General features: G+C 39.8%; 1 protein-coding gene across 5 annotated transcripts in view; it reads right to left on the bottom strand.

Annotated features, from left to right (window-relative positions):
- Positions 1-305: 305 nt before the first annotated feature.
- The window catches only part of ptp4a3b (protein tyrosine phosphatase 4A3b), a 55485-nt gene continuing 33371 nt past the window's right edge, over positions 306-22419 (bottom strand). For 2 of the 5 annotated variants that reach the window (XM_088601738.1, XM_088601741.1), the window contains exons 2-6: positions 10639-11310; positions 9191-9283; positions 4322-4452; positions 2022-2096; positions 306-1776 (exon numbers count right to left, since the gene is read on the bottom strand). In XM_088601738.1, coding sequence (XP_088457864.1) covers positions 1659-1776; positions 2022-2096; positions 4322-4452; positions 9191-9283; positions 10639-10743 — 522 coding nt within the window. In that variant the 5' untranslated portion in view covers positions 10744-11310 and the 3' untranslated portion in view covers positions 306-1658. Of the gene's footprint in view, positions 1777-2021; positions 2097-4321; positions 4453-9190; positions 9284-10638; positions 11311-14054; positions 14239-19758; positions 19913-22419 lie in introns of those variants that run through there. The other 3 variants (XM_088601739.1, XM_088601740.1, XM_088601737.1) reach the window with 3 other exon arrangements.

The following is a 22419-nucleotide window of genomic DNA, read 5'->3' as shown; positions in this document are numbered from 1 at the left end:
TGCTGTTTGACTACATTACTGATCAAAGTGGGGAAATGACTATGGGCTAAACTAAGTTCAAATCATACAAAGATTAGTAATCAGGGTTTCAAATAAATGCTTTTGTAGCTGACTTTAGTTCTATGAAATGTGTTAATAAGAGTATATTATATAGGCCGCTAGTGTAATCAATGCGATTAAAATACAGCCTAGCTCTATATAAGCTTAAACCTGCACCATGCTAGATGCTTTCTCTTAAATATAGAAATATCAGTCAAGATCTCAAATCTCTGCATGTCATAGAAACAATCATACAAAGAATAGCATTCGGGTTGCAAACAGCATTTAGTTCTCTCATATTTACAAGATCTCCACTGGGTGGCAGCATGTATTCAGAATTCAATTAATTCAAGACGGCAGGTACGGTTTATAGAGTTAATACATGACAAAGGTGACCGAATATTCCAACTGACAAGAGCACAGAATTGAAAACTGCCTTAACAGGTTTTTTTTTTTTAAAAGGCTGCTTTTTATTATTTAGTCTCCAACATTTTCAGTAAAAGGATGTAAACCACTCGTCCAATCGTCCATGTTTTAATGTTTCTTTTTTGTTACCATGAACAGCCTGAGTTGGGTGACTTCCAAGGCAAAACCAGGCGATTGTACCTCAAAGATAGGTTTCCCTAAATACCTGGCTGATCATGATTTTCTGCGTGGACACAGACAATCGGGTTTTACATGACTTCGGAGCAGTTGGTTTCTTTAGTCACTGAGGTGCCATGTTAGTGACTCAGAGCTGGAAATGTCATCTCCCCCCTCTTTCCTCACCTTCCCTACAACTCACCCCAACAGCTGTAAGCTAGTTTTCTTCTCCATGACACATGCCCCAATCTGGGTTATCCGATTTTGGTGAGGTATTCAAATTTCTTAGCATTTTGTGTTTTGTATGAAACAATGTAAAAAATAATTTCTTTTAAAAATACACAGTCCCCAAGTATCCCAGCCCTACATCCACCCCCCATCACCTCCCCTCACCCCGTCCTTCAGGAGTGTGGGGAAAAACTCATCCGAGTGGTGCTACAGTTGAATGGGACTTCCGCTAGGAAAACATACAAAATAACGTAAAAACAGACACGGTTAAGCATCACGATGGTAAATTAAGACAGAGGTCAAAAAGTACGTGTTCTCCGAAGCTGTGGCAAGTAAAAACACAGACAAGAAAATGCTCTATGGGTTCCTTTGTGTCCATACTAGCTTGGCTTTACAATGATCAGCTTAAAAAGGCGCTACTGCAGCAATCTGTGGCATTGATTGTTTTATTCAAATGTGCAACGTTGAAGCCACCAAACAGGGCAGCTGCTGTGCTTGTGGACAGTGCTGTTAAAATCAGAGGTTCAGTGCATGGTTGGGGCACCCAGGTGCCCCCGATGTACTTAGGAAACACAATGTGAAGTTAGCTGAGAGATTAACCAGCACTTGGGATCAATTTGAACAAACGAAGTCTGGATGCAAGAGGGTCGTCTCTAACAGCCCTGAGCTTGAGATCAGTCACGGGGAGAAAAAAAAAAGTGGCGACTCCTACACATCTCCATTAGGTTACAGGGTAGTGTCCGGGTGCATTGGTTGTGACCAGTCCGTTTTCCGTAAGCCATTCGGATCCGTCAGAGGGCTAGCCAGAGTCACATGATGCAGCACTTGTTCTTGTGGTTGTGCGGGTCCTTGAAGCGGAGTCTTTGTTTGGGTCGATACTTCTCCAGGTAGGTCAGCTGCTTGCTGTTGATGGCCCCCCTGCGTTTCCTGCAATGCAGATCCTGAATCAGAGCAGGGAAACGTTCCTAAAACTGGTCAGTGGGAATGCTCAATGGCCGCTCCTTCCCCTATTGCACAAAATAAACCCATTCTGCCTATCACTGCGCTTTGCCCTACTGTTTCTAGAGCAAGATACAGCAAGGGCACTGCTGATCTGCTTCTTCAGTCTCTCTGGTTTGTGACGACTCAGCAGTCACACGTAGTCGGAATAAGGTGGTGGTTGGAATACTCACTGTCTGATAAACTGAATGGCATCCTCGTACTTCATCCCACTCTCAATTAGCGCCAGTGCCACCAGGACAGGAGCTCTGCAACGCAAATACAGAAATTATACATCCCCGCTGCCGCTGCCTGTGAAAAACTGGTCATTTTCACAAAGCACTTTAGAATCTCCTGAACTCTAATTTCTCTGCTTGAGGTGGAAGAATGAAGAAAGGTCTTCCGGTGTTTCATATCTACAAAATCAAATGAAATATTTATGCCCCATGTCGGCACCAGTAGAACAGCACCACCTAGTGTACAGAAAAGAGAGAGTAGGCAAAACAATTCTAGAAATAGTTTTATTTTTCTGAGTATTTTCTACATCTTACCCCACCTATTCATTTATACCAGTTAACCTTCCCAGCCTGTCTTCGGAAGGTGGGAGGTACGCACATGGAGAATGCCCATGAGGAACATGCAAGCTTCCCCCAAGAGGTGGGACGCCTAGCCTGCCACCTTTTGTAAAGATTATATTAAAAGAATGTATACATCCAAGAACATAGAAGATGCAGGCAAAACCATATTGCTCAAAACCAAAGAAAATCACTAGAATTTCTGAAATGAGTGACATTTGTTAAAAAAGAACACAAAGAAAACCAACAACCATCTACCCTCATATCTTACACATTTCCACAACACTGCAGTCCCAGGCTGGTGGTGTTTTTAAGTGGTGCCACATTGTTCTCATAATTTATTCTAAGAATCAGTGCCTCACTGGCTTTGTAAGGAAATATGAATAGGTGGAAACATACTTCTATAATTGGCCCTAGTTAATTTGTGCCTGTCTGCGTTTGTGTCCGTGTGCCCTGCAATGGACTGGCGTCCTGTCCAGGGTGTACCCTGCCTTAAAGCCTGCTGCTTACTGGGATAAGCTCTGGCTCCCCTGTGACCCTGAACTGGAAAAAGTGTTTAGAAAATGGATGGACAGAAACCTACTTGTGCATTTGTAAACAATCTTTCAAGCATGATGTGAATGAACAATCGAATACAACGACAGAGATGAAGGAACATGCTTATATGCATAACAGATCATTTGTTACCCTCTTGAGTTTCCAATGTTAGAAACAAAAAGTGTATGAATTAGTTAAGCGGTCGTGAAAATGAGTCACAAAGGATCTCGACTCTTGAGGTTCAAGACTGCCTCATTATGACATTGTGTTGTTCCTGAGTGGGTCACCATGGTAACAGCAAGGGCAGAAGAGGCTCTTTATAGCTAAGGAGTCAAATTCAGAAAGGACTCGTTCTTTAAGGTCAAGGGCTGATTTCCAGAACACTGACTCTTTGTGCATCAGCCCTTACCTACAGACTTTCCGACAACTGGAAGCTGCTTTTGTCTTGTTGTACTTGGTGAAAACATCAACAAAAAGCCGACCAGCCTGAGCAGTTTCAGCCAGATCAGAGCCTAAATTAAAACCTTGCAGTTATTTTTCCTCAACCCAAAAAGAAGCTAGGAAAAAAAAAATGTTTTGTTGCAAGCTTGGCGTTTCTGTCATTTTTGGTTTGGGTTTCTCTCCCGAGAGTAATTAAACTCCATAAATGTAACTCTGTGGGGGGATAAAAAGGTTTCAAGGTGTCAAAATGTAGCCTAATTAGCATCAGATATGCCTTTTTGAGCACGTTAGCTCAGCGTTTGACGGGGGCGGGCGGGCGTTCTTCTCTCAAAACTGCAAATGAACATTTCCCATCCCGAATAATACACAAATAAATAAATAACATAAGAAAATAGAAAAAAAAACGGGCATGTTCCCAAAATCTGTAGACAAGTCCCAAACGAATAAATACATGCGTCAGAGATGGTGCTTCACCAGCTAGAGCAAACATGCCGAACTCTAACGGCCAACTGTAAGAGAAAGTACTCTCTGGCCAAATTAGAACCAGAGGGAAGATTTAAAGAGGATTTCAGGGGGGAAAAAATCCTATGGTTATTCTTTAAGAGAACTAAAATGGAAGCAGCAGAAAAAAAAATTAATAATGAGTCCTCGCCGTGAGGACAGTTACAGTTCTTTGAAAATATACATCTTCTCTCCATTTCATCCCATGGGCTGTAATAAAATCAAATGAAGCAGAACCATGCTGTTCTCTCTATTGAACTCACCCTTTCAACAGCACTGTGGAGTTACTGTTCAACGTATGTTTAAAATACACTGGTTTAAAAACGGGTTGGACAACGGCAAAAATTTCAACAACCAAAAAGAGAGAGCGAAGATAATGTCGCCGGAGAGTTAGCCATGTTGGTCTTGTAGAATAAAGCCATGAGGCCTTTCACACTCACCGTCCAAGCCCTGCCACACAGTGGACTGCCACACAGCAGCCAGGATCCTCACAGAACTTAGTCTTCAGGAGGTTCAGCCAGTCTTCCACTATCTTGGTGGGAGGAGGGGCCCCATCATCGAAAGGCCAGTCCTGTCAAGACGGAACGTAAATCACTCTCTCTTCCACCATGTCAACACTGGTCTCTCCACACAAGTGTGTAGCATTGGAGTAACAACAGCAAGTATGCTGGTCAAGGTTAAAGTCAGACAGACAACCAAGGTCTTCCACTGCAGCTTCTGATGCTGTTTGCTAGAAACCAATATTGTGTTGCTCCTGACAACACGTTTTTTTCCCCTCAGTCAGCTAGCATCAAGAACAGCTCCCAATAACTTTCTGATCATATGCTGCTGTTTATTAGATGTTGTCATTACAAAAGGGGTTCTTTCTAACGACGCGAGTACAAGTACACCCTTAATTCATGATTTTTCAAATGACTGAAGTAGCTTCTTCCACATTCCCATATCCTAAATGTTTTGTCACATATTTCAAGTGCAATCTACAATAATAACACTATGTAGCACATTACAAGTGAGGGGGGAGTGGTTAGCATTTTCCTCAGCCTTAAAGTTTTCATTATCAAATAATATAATACTGACTGACAAAGCATCGGCTAGCTTCTCTCGGCTTATAATTCAACGCACCAAATCTTGCCATTAAAATGAAAGCAAGGGATGAAAATTCCTTTGAGGCCTTGGTTGCCAGCTGAGCAGTGAAGCTGAGATAAACAAAAGCACCTTTGTTTCTTAATTGTTTTCGTCCATAGGTCTGCTGTTTTCTAACTTTCCCCACAACCGTTTAAAACAAGCAGGCATTTAGGCTCCCAGTCCTGCTCTCCTGACACACTTCCAGTATCCATCTCCACGTGAGTACAGGACCCAGTAAATTGCTCATTCACCCTGGGAACATGAGGCTTATGTTTCTTTAACAGAAGTGGGAGAATAACACAAAGGCAACACAAACCGAAATCAACACTAAAACAAAAAAAACTCAAAAGTTTTCCAAAGGCCATGGCACAGGCCATACAGACCTATTTGAGAGAATGAACACAGCTCGTAACTGAAGGGTATCTGCCTGGTCAAAAATAGCCTTTTAATCTGTTAAGGGGTTAACTGCCAGCATTTAGCATGTGCACAGTATTAATTCCATGAAGTGGTTCCAATATGCACGCTGCAGTGGAGTACACTGGAAACGCCAGAAGTCAGATCTAATTGTGGCTAATGTCTGCTGGTTTCCCAGAATTACACCCAGTATTCTTCTGCAATTTGATACGAAGGATTTGAGAATTTCCGAACACCTGTTCCATGTCAATATACTTGTATGATTCTCTCGAGCTGTTTGTATACACAAGTCGTAAGAGGCAGGGCGCAGACGAGAGGCTGACTCATTGTGCTGGCGTACTTGCTGGTAGCTTATTGACCTTAAGATGTTGTTCAAGTCAGGCTCCCAGCACCTCCCCACGTTTCAAAAGCATGACTTGGCAGCTCGTTCCAGACTCCCACCACCCTTTGTGTAAAATGACCATTCAGTTCCAGGTGCCATATACTGTTGCTTCTAACTTCCTCTTCTCTGTTGTGCTTTCATGGTCTTTTTTTGTTGCTATAAATATGTGGGGCTTTTTGCTGAGTATAAATGAATTCACTGGGTTTTGATTACTTCTATTAAATTCTCTAGTAATCTCCTCTGTTCAAAACTTAATAGCTTCACTTCCCTTAAACCATCTATACATAACCTGGAATTACTTTGGTTGCTTGCACATCTTTTAATTCTTTCTAGGGCAACAATGTCCTTCTTCTACTACAACAGCCAGAACTGTACACAATATACCGAGTGAGTTGAAACTAATGAACCGAATAACCTTATCACTGTTTCCCTTGACTTAACCTCTTAATTCTTCAATTTTAACCATAAACCCAGACGTTTTGTTGTCTTTTTTTCCATTTTCAAGACTGTCTGAATGAGGACAATGATGAGTCAAACTCCTAGCTCCAAAACAACATTCGTAGGGTACTTTCTTTAGCACCGAACCTGCTAGCTGATATTTATAGAGTCTAATTTATTAGCTGCATGTGTTACTTTGCACTTATCTCCATTCAACACTTTGCCAGGTGTTTGCCAAGTCATGGATACTGTCTATGATTTTTTCCAATTGTTTGCCTTTCCTCCTGTTTCATAACTGCAAAATTCACACTTTTAATAGCTATGCAGAATCAAGTTAATTGATATAAATTGGGAAGAACAGTGTTTCTAATACAATCTCTCTGGCACCTACTAATTTGAACACTACACACAGTTACACTCTCTTTTCTTAGGAATTAACCAATTTTGGGTCCATTTCTGTATAATATCTTTCTTATATCTTACATCTGTTGAATCAATCTTTAACATGGAACTTCATGAAAAACCTTACGGAAATCTGAATATTCCACTTCAAAATCTGTCAGCATCCAAAACTGCTGTTTCTTTCTCAAAACAGTCTGGTAAGTTAAACAGAAACCCATGCTTTCTATCCCTAACGAAAGAATTCCCACATAACACTTTATTCACTCTTATTCTTCCAGAATCCATTCACTAAACAAACACAACTGCACCACATTATTACATGAATAAAAAGTACTAAACAAAACTGAAACAGTACAACAATAAAACCACTTTTTGTTTAACAGTCTATATATTAAACAAACTGGAGTACTGCATAAAATTAATAGTTCATCATTAAGTACAATACTGTTATGTGTTGCACCACAAATATGCTCTTAAAACAGCATAATACCTTAATGCGTGACAGCATTTAAGCTCTTAGCAAAATAACAGGCATATGTTTATTTGTTGATCATATTTTGTAGTGCATATAATCTGCTAACAGATCTTGGTCTATGAATGGTAACAAAACTAAAAAGCTGCACCATGTATTTCAATCAGAAAATGGACATCTATTTTTTATACAAGTTAAATACAGACGTATTTGTTTTAATTGTTAGGAGAAATGTCTTTAAACTCTGTAGTGAACTGATACACTACGGAAAACCAATATTGGGCTATCAGCAATTACATGCAAAGCTTCACAATACTGATTTCAATGAGCTGTTTTTCGGTCTCAATTTATAGAATTTTTAGAGAACAGACATCTAGTTTTTGAGTTTTATAATCATGCACGCTTTACAGATAACCATAGTAAAATGATCCAAAAATTCCGATTAATAAAGTGATTTAAGATATACACAGAATATACACCCTAGGATTTGCTCAGAAACTGCTGAATTGTTCAAAAGAATGACACCTAGAATTACTAGTGACTACAAAAATGTAAACTTCCTACATTATTTAGGAAATAAAGCAATAAAGACATCCCTGTTACACGCTTTAAGATATATAGTTGTCATCTGTAGTCACAAAACTAATCTGCGTGTTTTTAAGAGCTGAGAAGAAACTGGAACTTATGTAAAAAAAATATTTTCAGGTGATGTCATTTGCCTGCAGGGGAGTCACTGGGGACCCAGATGAACCCATTCTTGTTTCGATACTGGGCTCAAGATTTCACATTGAGGCCTAAATGTGGAGTCCTTTTACATCTCCTAAGAAGCAATCACTTCTAGAGCCTTTCCCTCTACCCCTGGGGGCAACATCAGGCAAGGGGTAAATTACAGAATAAACATGTCACTGATTTCTTTTCAAGCAGCTTCTCCCTCCGTCACGGGAGTGGCGTTTCAGAAGTCCAGAAAGCGGAGACCACAGTTTAAGAAACAGCCTGCAGTAACAACATGATCACGGAGAGACCCTCTAGTTCCCACGGCAACGGGGCAATGTTGACTGGAGAAATTGAAAACACATGTGCAGTGTGGAAAACTGCACTGCTCAGATGAACAAGTAAAGGTTTATTCCCATGCTGAAAAGAGAAGAAAGGAAACGCAACATTTCGGCTGTGGAGCCTTCTTCCGAGCTTCCGAGCCTTCTTCCTTCTTTGGAAGCAGGCTCCACAGCCAAAACGTTGCGTTTCCTTTCTTCTCTTTTCAGCATGGGAATAAACCTTTACTTGTTCCTTTGCAGCCTACGCATGCTGACGCAGCTACTTCCTTGCACTGCTCAGATGTTTGGTGGAAAACAGGGAAGAACAATAACCTTTAGCAAAAACGACACTGGGCCACAAATCATGGCAATGTGACATAAAGAGAAAAGCCTATCAGAGCCAGTTAGAATGCAAGCTTAACACTGAAATCATTTTCTTCTGCCTTCATGGCAGGTTTTACAGCATACGTTCAATAAATAAGGCTCTTTTATTTGACCTTACCATGCCAAAATGCATAAAGGTAAATCTTTAGCAGCCTGTTCAACAACTTACAAAATGTTAATAAAAAACATTGGTGGTAAAAAGAGAAAACACAGAGGAGGGCCAAAGCACCTGGGACCATTAAAAGAATAAACATGCTGAGGCATGCTCTTAACCAGATGTTTATAGTAGAACGAGGGGAAAATACACCTTGCTTCTCCTACAACATCTGCATTAGTTCACTGAATAATAACTAAAGGAAATGACGTTCCTTCTATCAGTATAATCTTGTTACATTATTGGTAAATACACGACTCCCTATTTGTTTGTACAGATTAAATGATTTCTGCAGTTGTTGTTAGTATTAAAGCAAACCCTATTATTGCACATGTGGGCTGTACGGTATACTGTACAGGACTTTGGCAAATAACGTACTGCATCATGAAAAACCCAAAATCTAGGCAAGATGCCTTTTTGTGGCAAAAACCATGCGTCTTTCAAACAGCTAAAATATTGTGCTTACAATTAAAAATCAAGCCAACAGAAATATTGCATTGTACTCACCATTACAGTAATTCCATCCTTTTCTAATGGGGCTTTATCATAGGTGACTTCACAGACTCTAACAACTGTGGTTGCACCATACTTCTTCAGATCCTAGACAAAAGCATTTGTGATTAATATATTTATATTTTACAGCAATAAAATCACTCTGGAAGTAAATTAAACTTTTTCGACCATCAAGTAAGAAAAAACTTAATAGCAGCTTGAACTTGACAGGCAAAACTGTAATTCATAATGAAACAGACTCTGAAATAATTTAATGTGCTTGTCTCGCCAAAGGTATGCATCAAGTACAGAGCTTTGACATTACAAGTCATGCCAATTTCACCACTAAACAAGACAGATAGGTTATTAGTGGTCATTCATTTTTAGGGAAAACAGTACTGACTCTACAGCATGGAACAGCTACTCTACTTCTGTGAAGGAAATCGAAGGTATCCTTTTTGATGTCTGTAACAATTTTTGTCACTGTTAAAGGATAACAGTGCAAAGCTTCTTCTTGATGATGAATGAAGCAGAAAATACAGCAAAAAATGTAATAAAAATATATTTCAGTGCTGTTGTTGATTGAGCTATTAATGTCTCTGCCAAATATATCTAGTATCACATGAGAAAGGAAAAGCTGAAGGCAGTACTCAGTTTTTGCATATATTTATTTTTGTCTCATCTGCCAATAGAACCTTGTTCAAAAACTCTCCTGGTTCATCTTTGTTGCTTTCAAACACATCCTGGAGCACGGCCGAGTTAATGTCAAGGTCTGAGCATGCAGATGGAACGTATGTAAAACGAAAATACATTGTTGATGACATCTGTTGACATTTTCTGCTTCGAATACTATAGCAGAACTTTTAGAAGCACTTGGTTCAAGCTCTGCTTTTCAAACAAACAAAATTGCGAATGGGAGGGGGTTTTCCCCACCTTCCACTAGTTAAACCTCAAAAGAAATTGTATTGATCTGACAGCTAAATCAAATTTAACATTACATTACTTTTTAAGGGGAACTGCAACACTATTTTTTATACTTTAGGGTCAGGAGGAACCAGCATTGATGTGTGCATTTTAAACCACAATGAAAGTAAAATGTACACAGTAACAAAATAGATAAAATTTCCAGGTACACGCAGAGCCATGTTCTGCGATTCAGAAAGAGGCAACAAAACTTCCAGTGACGTGAAGAGGCCTTATTACATTGTAAACAAGTACATCCGTTTTAATCCAATAGAAGTATTGCTCTCGACTTTGAGACAGTTTTGCCAAAAAACAACTTCCTAGTTAACTCTGCACGCAGATCACATTGGGACATTTCTGCGGTTGAAAGAACTGAGATTTAATAACCGGTCTGAGAAATTGGGACGGCAGTTTCCCTTTAAGTCATATGAATAATGTGAAGCGAATAAGCAGCTAGTAGTTCTGTGCTCTGTGTCAGACAAGAGGCTGCATGTCCTCACCTCAATGAAAGTGTTGAGAGTAGAGTTGGTGGGGTTGTGTGTGATGAGGAACCTCATGTTCTTGTAGCAGACTTCCACAGGCGCAGGCCGATTCATGCGAGCCATGATGAAGTCACAGTGCCCAGCAACGAGTCCAATAAAGGAGACTTCTGCCTCTGCTTCACTTGAAGAGAGGGGACGTTTGCCGAAAAGGAGCTCAAGGAAAGTGCAGTGTGCCCACTAAGCCGGTTCCCAAAGTGATTTTTGTTTCTCCTTCCTTCTTTTCTTTTGAAGAAAAAAAAAAACTAAAGAATGCACAAGATCTTGCTTCTGGTAGACCTGGGTGCCCTTGAAATTCGGCCCAGTCTTCCACGTTATGGATGGGGATGGTTATGGGGAGGGGGGGGTGGGGGGGGGGAAAGGGGGGTGTTTTCAGTTCTTTTACGCTAACAAACTTGCTAACACGTTACCCCATTTGGATTTCGGAGGAGCCTCAGCTGAAAAGACCTCGCCCCGCAATGGAGATTATGAGGAGAAACAGTTTTCCGTTTTCACATCCAACTTCTCAGAAAAGTTCTTCCTCAGCGAAAGGCATCCTCGGCTTATTCAGACGGAGTGATGTTGTGCGTGGCAGTAGTCACCACTGCCCCTCAAGAACTCCATCAAACTCCCACCGGTCACAGTGCAGGAAGTCTAAGGACAACAAACACAAAAAAAAGGTGAAAAAACAGATCAATCGTTTAATAACAGCTGAACAAAAAGCTCATTATCACTTAGTCACTTGGGTAAAGGGGTGTGAGCAGTTGTGAAGAAGAAATATTTGCCTGCTGTGAAATTAAAGCAGTATTGTTTCTTTCAAATCCTGGATAGCTGGCACAAATGAGCATGGAACTAAGCTATTTTTCCACCTGGGGCTACACAGGGTTGTCTATCCAGGTCTATCTATCCATAATGCAGTGAACAAAAGAAGACAAATTTCTCTGAACACAGTGTGAGGGCAATGAGTCACATTGCTTTCCAAATCCCTGCATGACTTCAAGTTATTAACACAGTACAACTTCTTTTTTATTAGGAGTAATTTAATTCATCTCTGAAGCAACAATGGAATAAAAATATCTGGAAACAGGACTGAGCGATTTGGATTAGCAACGAGCTGTAACTCCACCGCCACGCACCGCTCCCAGCTCTTGAGCAACAGATGATTAAATCCCCCTGCCCAAAGCTTCATTTAAGGTCAGAGCCATTTGTGATCCAATGAAGTAAAAAAAGAAAAACATGAGCTCCTCTGTTTCTTTCGCTCACTTCCATTGTCTGTTGAGCCAAGTAAAAGACCTTAACAAGGCGTCATCTTACTTACCTTGTCAAAAGAGGTATAGTAATGTATTCTTTCATATTAACAAAAATTTGATGGAATGCTCTGTGTACAGTGTGCGTCTTTGCACCCTTTAAACACTGGGTGCCATTTCTGATCTTTTCAGCTATATGCCAGGGACTTGTGCAGTATATTTATATTTGTAATGTGCAATACAACTTTTTGTGTACTGTTCTGGTTTGTTCTTTCTATATTCTGGACTGTGAGCAACTCTTCCTAGCCCACTTCTCACTGACTGTACTGATTGTAGTGTATGTATTGTATTATTGTATCATTTCATTACACTGTGCTAAGCTGCTGTTGCACTGCAATTTCACCCATGGGGTCAATAAAGTATCTATCTATACTTTAACAAGAGCAGGCACTGCAAGTATAGTCTTCATACAGTCTTTGATATTGAAGGGTGGAGTATTCTAAGTTCCCATTGAGAGAGCCTTATTACACTGAACTCTTGCCAGTTGCCTTCTGTAAGCCAGTGGAGCATAGCGGTCAGGAGTGTGGTTCACGTGTCGTAAGCCATCATCGCAATGAACAACTCCCACTTCGCGGAGGGACGAAAAGTCCTTCATTCATGCGAGATTCTTGCAGGAACGAGACTCACAACTACACAGGCACCTTCATCAAAGCCATCGTTGGCTACAATGGAAAATGCTACACACACTAAATCAGGTTAGAACCTGTAATTAAGAGCATAAATCCAGGTCACAGATATGATACACTGCTTAACTCCAAAGCTGTGACTTTGAGGGGAATTAAACTGCATGAAAACTACCAACATCTGTTAAGTTCTGAGTGTTACGTAGTAGTACAGCACTGCCTGCTTAGGAAAGTTGAGGTCTTTCTTCACATTCTTACTCAAAACTTTAGAAAAACAGGTGAAAAAAAAAAAGATTTTCATGGGTAACTTGCTCAAAAGCACCAGATGGTTTGGCTGACAGGAAAATGAAGGCACAATTTGAAGGCACAATTTATTGGTACGCACTTTTTAAAGCTTGTTACTGCTTGTGTCCGCTGCAGATTCCCTGCCTGTCTCTTTAAAATTAACTAAAAAAAGAACAAAATTAATTTTAGGCTGAGGATTTAAAAAGAATATATTGTCCAAAAAGACCCTTCAAATCATGCTGCCCCTGCAGGGATTGTAATTTTCAATGTTGATTATATTGAGGTCTTTTAAACTAGTGGTCTTAGCCAACACAACAACAGATTTGATCATTTGTTGTGCAAGGTTTTCAACAGTTATAATGGTTCATTTAATTTGAGCGTTTTGTTAATCAAGGTTATTTTGTAGCGAAAAAGTTAAATTAATGAATTAAGAATTAATGAAACCAATTGAATGATGTTAACACATATGTAATCAAGCATCAATTTCATCAATTTCCCTACGGGATTAATAAAGTATTATCTATCTATGTGTCTATTCATTATAGCAAGATGTATTAATCAAACTGAGGTTAATAAACTGAGCTAAATTCTAATATGTAATAGTTTACAGAAAGACAATTCTTCAATACTGCACTAACTGTGAAACTTATTCTATAATACACCTTCTATAAGGTGAGGTAACAGGTTTAGATTCAGATTCATATTTACATCCTTTGCTATGAGAATTATTCCATTTTCTAAGGACCTGCAGGAGGCAAAATCCCAATTGCACAAATCAAATCCAGGCTCCTTCCAAAACCGAGTACCTTTCAAACCAATTCTGGCGATATCAACCAAACGATTCACGTTTCAAAATGGTAAAAGGAAACATGCAAAATCACCAGAGCGCACAAACAGAAACTGCATACACTGAGCACATTGTACTGAAACAGTAGGACAAGTCCTGTGTAGGACAAATGACATCTGCCAATGAATTGTCTTCATTCAGATCTTTGTAGCTCCAGACTGGAAATCTAGAACCTCTGCCTGCAGAGACAGTACTACTATACTAGAGATATCTAGAGATAGATAATACTTTAATAACGCAGACATGATCTAAAGAAGGATGGTTTGTATTTCAGGGTTTTATTTTGAGTGGGTTGTTTCAAGGTTCGATTCCCTCCTTCCCAAGATAAGAACTTACTTTTGCTGCTCTTACCTTTGTGTCATGTTGCTTTCTGCTCAGGATAAAGTCCGTGTCTCTGAGGGGAATAACGCGCAGCAAGCTGCCACTACTGCTGACACTAATAACTGTCTCTGCTCTAAACCAGCTGAAGCTGCCTTCGCGTGCCATATGACACTGACAGCACTCAACTGCTAATGTCAGAAACAAATGCACACTTAATGCTCTTACACAGGAGCTGAGAGTCTGCTCCCACCCCCAGAAAAGATATCCAATGATTAAACAGGTACACTGCAAACAATCTGATGTCCATTTCTGGACCTTTCCTTCAAACACTCTACGACTAAAAAGAAGTATGTTTTGTTTTGCACCATACAATACTTCAATGCCTGCTGGTAATCCAGGAGAAGAGTTTATTTCAGGCTCCTGACAAAGCCATATGTAAGTGGTAGCACACTATTGTATGCAGATGAGAAGAATACTCAAGAGTTATCAATTCTTTCAATTAGCTTGCCTTCTAAATGCACTTTGCTTTGAGGTAATAAAAAAACTCCACTTGCTATAAAGGTTTATTTAATATGAAGGGTATTATTTACAGTACTGATATGTTAGTCTACTGGTTCCCAAAATGAATTACTTTCAAAACATTTGGAAATGTTTATATAAAGCCACTGAATTTATCCTTGTTATTGCAATTTCCTTTCAATCCGATTTGAGTAATTTCATGCTATCTGTAAATTAAAAGAAACTCACATTGGTGGCAAATCTTTCAGATGTTTCACTAGTATAATATCAGCTTTTTTCCGTATGTTCAGCAAAGTACTAAAGAATAATGGACGAAACCCAATATTGTTTTGGATGTAAGTTACACTATTTCAGTACGAAATATTTTCTGAACAAAGCAACCATATGTGGCTGTTTGTTAAAACTCTCTGATTACAGAATTAGGTCAGCTGAGAAGGTTTTTGTGTGTTGAATGTAGTACAATGCAGAACAAAAGCCTGGACAAATCTCCAAAAGATAGACACAACCTTTAGCAAGGTAGATATAAATACAGGTCTTACTTTGGATCACCTTATGTCTTCTGACATGAGCCATAGGTTTACAGTAATCAAACTGCTGCATGATATGTTCATAGTAAGCAGTACAAGCAGGATTAACATCAAGCAACAAACTTATGAGGCACAGAATAATCACGGATAATGTTATGCACTTCCATTCCCAGAGCTTGTACAGAAAAGCACATGGTTGAGTATTCTTCTGAATTAGATTCCTAGGAACCTTGCAGTCAGCAGGAACAACTGAACAGGGAATGATAAGCCACTTTAAAATATACAGTATATGCTGCTCATATAGTCCCATGGAGTTTATTTAAGTATATATTTTGCAGTCGAGGAAGCTCTGATCTTTTGAGCAAAAAATTCCATATACCAATACATATATAATGCATACATAATTATATATTTATGTATAACTGAATTCTAATTTTTTATTCTACGCTTGCTCGCCTACAGAATTGTATAACTTTTTTGATTGACGGCCATTGCATGCAAACAGCTCCGCCACAAAGCAGATCACATGGAGGAGTTAATAAAATTACACTAACTGAATTCAAGAGAAAATTCATAGAAACTAGGTTATGCAAGAGAAAAGTGAAATTTAGCTTGGTCACTGGGGTTAACAACCCTACTCTTACCAAGAGTGCCATGAGGCATTTCACTGTCAAGTGGTTTCATTCAGTAGGTAGCACTCCCTAGACCTACCCAGTCACCATACTAGGACACTGGTTTGGACATTCTGGCCCAGAGGGAAGAGTCACCACCTACTGGTCAAACACCACCAGCAGTAATCTGTCTTTCATAAAGGTCTCTCATCCCATTAATGATCAGGCCCAGCCTTGCTCAGTTTCTGCGATCTGACAACACCAGACTAAGATAAGATAAGATCACTTTATGGGCCATATACAATTTCTTGTATTAGGAATTTGTCTCTTCGCATACCCCGGCTTGCTCTCCATGAGAGACACAGACAGGGAGAGAAGCTTGGAGTCAGAGCGCAGGGTCAGCCATTTATACAGCACCCTTTGAGCAGTTGGTAATAAGGGCCTTGCTCAGGGGCCAATGGAGTAGGATTCCTCTGCCGGCCACGGGATACGAACCGGCAACCTTCCAGCCACAGGTGCAGATCCTTAGCCACAGAGCCACCGCACCGCTCCAAAACAGGCATAAACTGACTAAAGAGTGGCATCGCTACTGTTGTGTTTGAGTTTTGGAAAAACTCTTCAACTTTATATCAAAATCTCCAATTTACATGAACATACTTTTAAAGCTAAAAACTATCTCCATCTGGAGTCTGAAAATTTGTCTCATCAGCTTCTGGCCAGAGAAATTGTACAGTATATGTGATTCAAATACTATAGTGCTGATGTTGATTCACGACTTCATCTATTGAAAATATCAAACGTTTACACAATGCAGTTCTCAAATTGAGGGCTAACAGCATTGCCGGTGATTAAAAGCGGTCCCCTTCTTAAAGGAAGCATGAAGAACTCAGTGCCCTAATAAAAAAGACTCAAGGACAAACACTGTCAAGGGATCCCTTTCCCTCCAGTATTTCTCTTGTTATGCTTTAACAGCCTGAACACGAACTAGGACCACCAGACAGATCCGAATTTGTAAAACTGCAGTAGGTGAGCAACAAATGCCAGTGAAAATCACAGAAAATGAATTCTGCAAACACGAATAAGGATGCGCTTTTACTAAATGCTACCTGTACATAAGATGAAAGCCCAAGACAGTCATTAAAACTTCATGCCTGAGTTGGCAATGTGGTTGCAGAAGAAAGTACTGAAGATTCTGAGGGCGCCCATGAGAGGCTATGAAAAAAAAAACAGATTCGAGGCAGAGAGAGCCGATATCAAGTTGCTAGGATCCTGATCCAGAGAGCCCAGCGAGTGATTATTATTGTTATGCAATCCTGTAGCTGGAATGCTCCGAACACACTGTGTGCAATACTATAACTGTGTCTGCTGCGACACCTAAGCTTAGTGCTATAGTATTAAGTCTTTACACACTGGGCTGCTTTTGCTCATCATGCCTTCATCCTATTACACAATTCTTGAATTGAAGACTGTTCAATAAACATGAAACAAATGCTGGAAAGACAACTATGCTGAGGCATAAACCTAAGGAAGAATACACAATCTCAAAGTCAGTTTACTGAGAACACACTTGAATGTATTTCTACACTTTATTGGTCCTTGCAACAGAAAAGTTAACGTGCCTCTGGATTAGACGGCAAGGATCATCCTTGTTCCACCTCAACTTCCATGTCTGCTTGACGTCACGTTTTATAAGGACTCTTGCAAAGAATTTTAGAAAAGTTCTCGTAAGGACTATGCTGAACCCGTTCAAAAAATGTGAATTTATTTAGAACTGTTTTGACTCTGTTAAGTCTAACTGTAGGTAGGCACTGGATAATTTAACCAGTCAATCAGAAAAGCACAATTCTAATGGGGATCAGCCTGACAAGTGACCCTAAAAACCATATGGTTATTATGGTTGTGTCTAGGGTTCATGTTACTTATTCATTTGAGATACTTATCTTATTTGATTAACCACTCGACAGTGGAGCATGAGGACTTTCATTTTCACTACCTTAATTATAAGTGACTTACTAATTATGTTATCAATGAGTTACATGAGAGGTTTTACAGCCAATCTGCATTCTATATTAGGACCATCACTGCCTTGCCCAGTCATTCTCAGCGATGTTCCTTCTGTTAACCACATCCCTCCTGGAGCTTTCAAACCAATCTATCAAAAGCAATGCAATCTGCTTCTCCTGTCACCCTGCCATCTTCTGCCAAAACACACACATCCTTCAGATAAATCTGTTTGTACTCATTCCAGCCGTCCAGTGTCAGAATTCCGTGCTGTGACAAACTTGCTCTAGTGGACAGAGAGCCTTTCTTTCCATCTACAATTTCCCTGTTTTTTTTTAAATGAAGATCTCCCACACCCAACGCACATTCTTGTGAATTCTTAAACCTTTGAATTAATTTCCCAGCTCTCACCCGCTGCTTGTAAACAATATTCCTTCCTCTGCTGGAGACCTGCATTTCTTGCATGTTACACTTATGCTCTATCTTCATTCTGGCCTGCCATGTGTTTTTATTCCTGTCAAACAGAGTCAACATTTAAATAGAAGCCCTTGGGTTCAGACATAAGGCATATATTATACACTTGTAAAGACTATTATTTTTTTTTTTACTTACAATAATTAAAATTGACCCAATTAAACCAATCAACCTAGCTAAGTCCTTGTATGTCCCTCTAATATGTAGGTAATGAGGTTGACCCCTCAGAGCCTACGTAAGTGTAATGGCAGCAAAACCCGGAGGACATATGTTGCTCTTAAAGGAAACACTAAGTTCAAGTGCAGGAGCTGATGTTGCTCAGCTAGCTAATCATAAGCTGATCACCTTGGAAAACACCTTAGAGCTCATCAAGGCTCGACTAATTCAACACCACCACTTGGAAAACCTTCATCAGCTAGGACAGGCAAAACTGGGGAAGCGAATGGCTGGACCATAAGACTCGAACCTGCACTATAAACAAACACCTTGCCTCAGGGACACCTCACGGACCCCTTCTGTAGTTTTGCTTTTGCCCCATGTCTGTGGTGGAAACAAAGTATTAAAATTTGACAAAAAGAGGTGAAGAGAAATGAAGTTAGCGAGTGCTGAAGCAAAATTACAGAACGAGATAACCGAGAAAACGCTGGACTTTTAATGTGCTAAACGTTTACTTTCCATGGAAAGACATCCAAATGTGAAAAGGCATTTTAAACACATACCACCTCTGAGTCCTGTCAGTGAAGGTTACTTCTTGGATTACCAAGAAAACATACAGTTTAAGGGCTGCTCTATCCCAAGGCACATTTTTCTTCAAAAGCAAATTAAGGGTTAATTAGATATTTTCTTTTGTTTATACAGGTGTACCCGTATGTGTCAACTTTTGAGGTCTGGTCTGGACAGCTCCAACTGGATTGGTTTGACATCGTACTCTGAAGCACTTAACTTGAGAGTAAATCCTGAGCTGCAACATTTCACTGGCACCTGCTTTCTAAATTTAACCATGCCATCTGCTATATTATAAATTTAGCATGGCTTAAATTAAAAGAGACAGAAAGTTTTAGATAACCAGGGGAGATGGTATCTTGGTGGAGTAGTTGTTATGAAACTGGAGTACACCAAGTACCAAGACACTGAAAAAAGGTACATAATCATAGTACTACCAAAGGCAAAAAAAAAACCCCACCTTTCTGTCAAAGGAAAGCAAGCACTTCTGAAGATTAAAAAAAACAACTCTGTAATTACCAGCGAGCCAAGTTTTGGTTCGCCAAGAAAAAGATCTGCAGTTCACGACAGAACAACTGTCAGAGCTCAAGAAAAACCCTAAAACAATTATCAGTGAAGTCACCACCAACCTCACAAGAGTACAGGGGTGAAGATATTATATCCAGAGTTCACAGAAGACTGCAGAATTCCAAAGGCTGCACTGCAAGGTACAATCTCTACACATCCACAGAAAGGTGAAATCAGAACAGCAAATCCAGATTAGAAATAGATCGGAAATACAAAGATGAGTAGTTCTCATCTTTGTATTTTTGGGAGACCTTGAAAACAACATTTTATGAATAAATGAGACCTAGGTTAACTTACCAAACTGAAGGAAAAGTTGTGGCGACAGAAAAAGAACTGCAGATGTTCCAAATCACATCACCTCATGTGAGAAGCCAAGCAGAGGTACAGTGATGTCCTCTGGCTCACTCATTTTTATTGATGGTGTAACTAGTGAAGACCAGCAGCCAAATGAATTCTGGGATTTACAGAAATATTGTGTCTATTTATATAAAAGAAAATGCTTCCTTATTGTTCTGAGAAACAGAAGAAAAAAAGTGAAACATGGGTCAAACAGATAAGGCATTCGGGCAGAGGAAATCAACTTAGACCAATCAAGGGTCTGAGAGACTATATGATTTAAAATGTCAGCTTTTAAAGATGTCACATGTAATGACCTAGATTCTAGTTTTAGTTACCTAACTAGTCAAGTTCTCAGATGGTACAAAAATAGGAGGCTTCTAAAATACTGGAAAGGTTCCAAAGAAAATTCAAAAAGATAGATAAGAGTTCAAGGCTGGACTAACACCCGGCAGATGACATTTAATATAGACAAGCGCAGAGTGTTCATGCAGGTAGCAAAACCAAACTATAAATATAAAATGGGTAATGCTAAGCTTGAAGAAGCAATTGAAGAAGCAAATGTTTATGTTGATGAGTACATTAATCTCTTGTAATACACGCTTAATTTTTTCCCTGAAAACAGCTTGTAAGGAGAAAACTCATGTAACAGAAATTGAATTCCCATTGCTTCCTTGCTATAATCTCCGATTGGCTGCAAAACTCAAAAATCTTCCCTCAGACATCAAAGTATCACCTTGATACAGCACAAAATAGTACCTTAAGTATGAAAACAATTGCATTCCTGGTTAATTATTCAAGTAACATGCTTAAAGTCACATCAGCTGATGCTTAACAATAGGTCCTCCTCCTCATTTTAAGTAGATACATTGTAATAATAGTAATTTGCAAATCCATAATCATTAGGGCTCATCTGAGAAGATACGAGACAAGAATCTCAGCAATGTCTAGCTTGCAAGAATGAAAACGGGTAGGAATGACTATATCTTGTACAAATGAAAACTCGTACAACGAGGGAATACTGTACACATTTTCGAGGTTATGGTGGTAAGCATTACAAAACTTAAACAATATTAGAATATTTAAATCAAGGGATCCCATGTTAAACTGTATAAATCACCATGTTATAAAATGCTCTGGAATCAGACCAGATAAGAACAACTACTGGGAACAAGAACTAAGTTTAACAGCATGTTGCACAAACTGACAGTCTTAAAAAACTGAACTGTTTTAGCCCTGAACAGAGAACACTACACAGAGACTTGTATGAAACATGTATCACAGGATACAAGACAAAACTTTAGTGTGTTTAACACTGAAAGTTGGACACATTCTTTACACTAAGGGTTCTGGAGGTCTGGAAAAAACTACCTCTACACTTGTTGAATTTGACATTCTGATTTCCTTCAAGAAATGGCTGGGCGAGATCCTTTTTCTATTAAAAACCAAAATAGCTAGATGGCCAGAATGGCTTCCTCTCATTTGTAACCATTCTTATGTTCTTATTCCATCTCAAGGAAAAGAGTGCAGCTTTCAAGATTTGTCACTCAATATTTTGATTCTTGCATGATAAATGCCCTGCTGGTGATGCCTAACATCATGATGAGCAGGAAAACAAAGAGCTTTGACTGCCTGTGTTGTAATCTGGCAAGAATTCTGGATATCTGACACCAGCTGAGGTAAGCCATCCCATAGGACAGCAGTTCTCAGTCCCGGAGTGTCCTGATGCCTGCTGGTTTTTGTTCCAACTTGGCCCTGAATGTTAACTGCTGCCACTAACTGAACTTTGTTGCTTGTTGAGATTTATTAATAGATTATGATGATCTTACATCCATCCTTTTTCTAACCCCTTTATCCAATACTGGATCGCTTGGGAGCCACGGCCTATATCAGGAAGCAATGGGCACAAGGAAGGGTATACCGTACCTTGGATGGGATGCCAGTCCATCGCAGAACATATACAGATACAGACATACACACACTCACACCAGGGCCAGTCTTCACAGAAGCCAATTAACCTAACAGTATGCCTTTGGGCTGTGAGATGAAACCCATGGAAACACTGCAAGAACTTAAAGACTCCACACAGAGAGCGCCCCAGGTCCAGACTTGAACCCAGGACCACAGTGCTGCGAGGCAGCAATGCTAACAGAAGGGGGAAGGTTTATCATGCTCAAACACCACCTAGATACCGATGCCATCTTGAGGCCAAAGATGACTTTGGGGAAAAACAAAATTCAATGCATGAGTTGGAAGAAAGTCCAAGAATCAAATCTCGCCTATACAGCAGAGTGGCACGAAGGAAGCCGTTACTGAATAAAACAAAAACATCCCAAATCCTGCAAGGAGTTTGGAACAAAATACAAAATGTGATACTGCAAACGTGTGACAAAATTTGTTTTGCCATCAGACAAAATTGGAACATCTTGGTCTATATGGAACATTTGCCTAATGCAGAATGCAGTGGGTAGCTTGGGAGCACAGTGGTGAGCATTTCGGCCTCCCAGCACTGCAGCCTGGGGTTCAATTCTGGACCTGGGGTGCTGTCTGCATGGAATTTGGATGTTCTTACTATGTTCTCACCGTTTGTTTGCCAGGTGCTCCGGTTTCCTCCTGCAGTCC

This window comes from Lepisosteus platostomus, chromosome 12 (genome assembly GCF_059453375.1).
Source record: "Lepisosteus platostomus isolate fLepPlt1 chromosome 12, fLepPlt1.hap1, whole genome shotgun sequence".
In the NCBI taxonomy this organism is placed as follows: domain Eukaryota; kingdom Metazoa; phylum Chordata; class Actinopteri; order Semionotiformes; family Lepisosteidae; genus Lepisosteus; species Lepisosteus platostomus.
This window is presented reverse-complemented; position numbering and strand designations above follow the sequence as displayed.